The sequence below is a fragment of the Peromyscus leucopus genome, chromosome 1 (assembly GCF_004664715.2).
Source record: "Peromyscus leucopus breed LL Stock chromosome 1, UCI_PerLeu_2.1, whole genome shotgun sequence".
Taxonomy (NCBI): Eukaryota; Metazoa; Chordata; class Mammalia; order Rodentia; family Cricetidae; genus Peromyscus; species Peromyscus leucopus.
Window position 1 is genome coordinate 157,214,921 of NC_051063.1, and position 5,282 is coordinate 157,220,202.

Below are 5,282 nucleotides of genomic sequence, written 5' to 3' on the forward strand. Positions count from 1 at the left end.
GTGTGGACCATCTCCGGTCACTGTTATCAGAACAGACTCTCGCACATGTCAATCAAAGCCTGCCTCTGCCCTGCTCTATCCTGGTATTACCCGTGGGCCAAGCAAACCTACCAGCCATTCCTCCTTCACCCCCAGGGACTTCTGCAAAGATGTCCAAAATTCCTGGAGCCCTCCCACGGTCCTTTGATGGCTAAAAGTTGAAGTGGCCTCAGAGATTTCTTGTGTAGCTGTGTTCTTGAAGTTCTGTTCTCTGCTCAACTTGTTTTACGTTCCCTGCCTTAGGCATAACGCCCGTGACTATGGCAATGACCTCACTCACTCTTTGTAGCAGGGTCCATTCAACCTATAGGTGATGTGGAGGGAAGGAAGACAACTCTCTCTGAAAGTCCTCTACTCAGTGTGAGAATGTTCCATGGTGGCCCGGATTCCCGGTACCACGGTCACTCTAGCCCCTGCCTCAAGCCCTCACTCAAGCTACACAGGGGGTAGGGGTTTGTCTCCGAGGATCTGAGCCCCAGAGCAGGCCATCACATTGCAGGTGACCCAGCAACCTTCAGGGCCACTCTAGGGTAGCATCTGAGATGGAAACATCAACACTGTTCTTGACAATAACCTGGGCCACCCACTCTGTGCCCAAGCTAGCCCTAAAATGGCTGCTCAGGCCCAGATCCCCCCACACACACCCCAGGACTAAAAGGGAAGAAATCAGGGTGAAGCTATACAGAGTGCAAAGTGAATGCTGGCAGAACTGATCCTCTTAAAATTCAGGGGTGGCAGACAGGGCCTTGTTCTGCACCGCAATCCCAGCACTCTGGACGTGGAGGCAGGAGGATCAGAAGTTCAAGGTCATCCTCTGCTACATAGCACCTTGAAGCCACCCTGGGCTACAAGAAATCCTGTCTCAAATAGGTAAACAGACAAATAGATAGATAGATAGATAGATAGATAAATAAATAAATAAATAAATAAATAAATAAATAAATAAATAAATAAATAAATAAATAAATAAATAAATAAATAAATGTAGGGTCAAGAATAACCCTCAAATGGAAGAATCGCCGGTTGAGCAGTCCTGAGGCTAATGTTTTATCTCACCAGCCCCAGGATGTATGGTGAAACCTCTCACTGCCTGGTTTCCCTGGGAATCGAGTGCTGCGTGAGAGGCAGGCATGACCCAACTACGGACCGTCAGGGATCCAGCGGCTGCGGAGCCGGACAGAGAGAATTTCACAAAAGGAACTTCTTTCGAGCCATCCATTTGAAGAAAGCCCTGTAGCCGGGCTGAGGGTGACAGCAGGCGAGGGTGGGACGAGAGCCCTCTGTGGGCGGGGCTTATGGCCAGGCCCGCCCCAGTCGTCCGCTCGGGAGCCGATCGGGCGCCCCCTGGCGGCGGAGGCTGCCCTTGCTCCCGGGAGCCCCCCGCCCGCAGCCTCCCACCCCCACCGCGCACGGGTCGGCGCCCGAGGACCGTGGCACACACAGACACACGCCCGGGAAGCCGGCCGGGAGTGAGCACCGGAGTGGGAGGGGGCAGGGAGGTGGCCGCGGCTTGAGCAGCAGGAGCAGGTGCGGCGGCGACAGGCGGGGCGGGGACGGAGCGGCGGGGACCGCGGGGCGGGCGGCAGGGCAGCAGGGAGGCCGCGACACGGAGCCAGCGGGGCCTGGGCGGCGGGGGGCGAGGGGATCCCCAGCGCAGCCGGTTGCGGGGTGACTCGAAGGGCGCGGGATCCCAAGGAGACAGAGAGGACGAGAGCTGGAGAAGCATCCGGGAGCGGCGGGGGCGCTAGGGGGGGGGGGGGGGGGAGATCCGGGACACACCTGGAGGGGAGACTGGGTCAAGAAGTGAAGCTGGGGCTTGGAGGGGACAGGCGGGCAGAGTGGGTGAGGCCGGAGAACAGCGGGGATCGGGTGAGGGCTGGTGAGCTGGAAGACCCGGAGGTGATAAGTTCTGAGGTGGTTTGAGAAGAAAGGCTGGGCCAGGGGAAGGGAGTTGAGAGGAGGTCCAGGGGTGGAGGTAGACAGCTGAGCCGGGACCCAGGGACAGGTAGAGCGCAGGCTGGGTTGGGGGCTCAGTAAGCATTGAGCAGGTGGAGCCGGCTTCTGAGGCTCGTGTCAAGGAGAAGCAGGATCCGGCAGGGGGCAAATCAGGAGAAGGTTGGTCCAAGTTTAGGGTAGCCCGCGGAGAGAGCTCTAAGAGGGGGGGTCCCACAGAGAGGCCGTAGGCCAAGTCAGCGCAGTGCCCCCCATGGGAGAAGCCCCTTCCTGGGGCCAACGGAGCCATGCTGTCCCGAAAGGGCATTATCCCTGAGGAATATGTGCTGACCCGGCTGGCAGAGGACCCTACAGAGCCCAGGTACCGTGCTCGGGAGAGGAGGGCCCGCTTCGTGTCCAAGAAAGGCAACTGCAACGTCGCCCACAAGAACATTCGAGAGCAGGGCCGCTTCCTGCAGGATGTGTTCACCACGCTGGTGGACCTCAAGTGGCCCCACACGCTGCTCATCTTCACCATGTCCTTCCTGTGCAGCTGGCTGCTGTTCGCCATGGTCTGGTGGCTCATCGCCTTCTCCCACGGTGACCTGGCCCCCGGAGAGGGCACCGCTGTGCCCTGCGTCACGAGCATCCACTCCTTTTCATCCGCCTTCCTCTTCTCCATCGAGGTTCAGGTGACCATTGGTTTCGGTGGGCGCATGGTGACGGAAGAATGTCCCCTGGCCATCCTTATTCTCATCGTGCAGAATATCGTAGGGCTAATGATCAACGCCATCATGCTGGGCTGCATCTTCATGAAGACAGCCCAGGCCCATCGGAGGGCAGAAACCCTGATCTTCAGCAAGCATGCTGTGATCACCCTGCGCCATGGCCGCCTCTGCTTCATGCTTCGCGTGGGGGACCTCCGAAAGAGCATGATCATCAGCGCCACCATCCACATGCAGGTGGTGCGCAAGACCACCAGCCCCGAGGGTGAGGTCGTGCCTCTCCACCAGGTGGACATCCCCATGGAGAATGGCGTGGGTGGTAACAGCATCTTCCTGGTGGCCCCGCTCATCATCTACCACGTCATCGACTCCAACAGCCCTCTCTACGACCTGGCTCCTAGTGACCTGCACCACCACCAAGACCTGGAGATCATTGTCATCCTGGAAGGCGTGGTAGAAACCACGGGCATTACCACCCAGGCCCGCACCTCCTACCTAGCTGACGAGATTCTATGGGGGCAACGCTTCGTGCCCATTGTGGCCGAGGAGGACGGCCGCTATTCCGTGGACTACTCCAAATTTGGTAACACCGTTAAAGTGCCCACCCCACTCTGTACAGCTCGCCAGCTTGATGAGGACCGCAGCCTGCTGGATGCCCTGACCCTCGCCTCTGCGCGAGGGCCCCTGCGCAAGCGCAGTGTGGCTGTGGCGAAGGCCAAGCCCAAGTTTAGCATCTCTCCGGATTCCCTGCCCTGAGTTTGCGGCCCCTCAGGCCCCTACTCACTTAGGTGAGCACATGGAGAGTAAAGTATGGTATGTAGAGTGGATGGGGTGCCAGCCCCTCGGCCAGGTGAGGGTCTGGTGTGAGACGAGACCCTCCTGGCTCAACCTCCCTGCTGCTGTGTGCCTGGGGTGTTACAAGGCGCTTGTCACCATGCTATTTCTGGTCCCAGCAGGAGCCTGTACCGGGTTATTTTTGTTCCTGCTCCTCCCAGGCCCGGCTCAGGACCGGCTTTCCCCTGTCTCTTTGCCCACTGCTGGGGAGGCTAGAGAAGGTTGAGGGCTCCCAAAGCTAGTCTTGGGCCTTCGTGATCCCCCCCTGCCACAGCAGGCAGGTAACCGGGGGAAAAGCAACCCCCGAGTTGGGCGTCTACTGCTGTTTCTGGAGCCACTAAGAAATACCGGGCCAGCCTCCAGCTCTGTTCATGCTTTGTCAAAGTGATAGCTGAAGAATCCTGCCAGTCAGGGGAGGAGGTCGGTGTTAGAGCATGGGAGCCGGGGGGCCACACAGACAGGGCGGATATGTTTGCTAGGCTCCCCTCCACAGGGCAGACTTGTGCCAGAAGGGGGCAAAGCTGGAGAAAAATGACGGGGGACACGAGGTGTCCCTGTCCTTCAGCCTCGACTCCAGCCTTCTGCCTCATTTTGTCTCCACCATGGGAGGCTGGGAATTGGGGTGCTGGGCAAACACTGGGGTGCCTGGTTGAGAGGCTGAGAAGGGGCCTGTGCCTGCCATACAAAACGCACCTCAGGCAAAACTCTGCTCCTGGCTCCCCATGGGTAGCTGTGAGTCACTTTGTCTGGAGGATGTTGGTGGGTAGGGATGGCTTGTCTCAGTTGCTAGAAAAAGAAATACTGGAAAGTTCAGTGATGAGGGAAGAGAGGTCCCCGAGGCAGAGGCCCCTGGGCTTGACGTGAGCCTGGATTCTCAGAGCAGTGCCGTATGTCCTGGCCCAGAACTCCACTGCCCCGTTGTCAATAAAGCCTCCCGAATGTGACCTGAACTCTGGGCTTTTCTTGTGGGGAGGCAGTGGGCAGGATGCTGGAAAAAACAGGTCACTGCCAGCATCTGCCACCTGACGTAGCCCTGGCAGGGAGGACAGGCACGCTGGCTCTTCTCCCCTCACCTCAGGAGGACTCCATCCTTCCCCCTCAGGTTTTTCCCCCCACCAACTAACTCTCGGTCTGTCTGGCCATCTCAGCCATTTGACCTCCAGCAGACATCATAGGCGAGGGCCTGGCCTCCCTCCTGAGACTCTGCTATAAGGCCGTGGTACCCATGGGGAGGGGCAGGGAGGTCGTGGGCTCTAACTAGGGTATTGTTTGGCTCAAATCCTGGCTCCAGGCGTACGGCTCTGTGACTCAGTTGTCTCCTCCATGTTACTAGGCCCTACCTCATTGAGTTGACTCGGGAGCAGGTGAAAGCACATGTAACATGCTTCAGAAGTGCCTGGTCTATAACAAGTACTCAATAAATGTTAACTGTTGTGATTGCTGCTGAACTCACCACTCGACGGGAAAACTCACTAAACCTACTGTAAGACAAAAAAGGTGCTTTTCCACTGCCTCTGGACAGTGCGTGTCTCTGCCTGGTCTCACTCCCTGCATGGCGCCTCTCCCAGCTCACACCTGGACTGTGGGACTGGTCTCCTTGTCTCTGCCCACCTCAGTACAGTCCACCTGCTGGTCACCTACCCCACAGCCACCCATGTGGCCTGAGAAGGGTTGTGATCATTCACTACTGTGTGCAGTATTTTTTAGCTCCCTATCTCCTCATCAGGGGTGGCCTCCTCTTCTGATATCCAT

At 58.0% G+C, this 5,282-nt stretch overlaps 1 protein-coding gene across 2 annotated transcripts; it reads left to right on the forward strand.

Moving 5' to 3' along the window:
• The first annotated feature begins 1,424 nt into the window (after nt 1-1,424).
• Nucleotides 1,425-4,978, forward strand: Kcnj11 (potassium inwardly rectifying channel subfamily J member 11). 2 transcript variants are annotated; one of them, XM_028880197.2, is made up of 2 exons: nt 1,425-1,566; nt 2,525-4,978. In XM_028880197.2, exon 2 carries the CDS (start codon nt 2,541-2,543, stop codon nt 3,450-3,452), a length of 912 nt encoding a protein of 303 aa, XP_028736030.1. In that variant the 5' UTR covers nt 1,425-1,566; nt 2,525-2,540; the 3' UTR covers nt 3,453-4,978. The 2 variants fall into 2 exon arrangements, with proteins under 2 accessions (XP_028736030.1, XP_028736029.1); XM_028880196.2 differs by lacking the exon at nt 1,425-1,566 and having other exon boundaries at nt 1,807-4,978.
• The last annotated feature ends 304 nt before the right edge of the window (nt 4,979-5,282 follow it).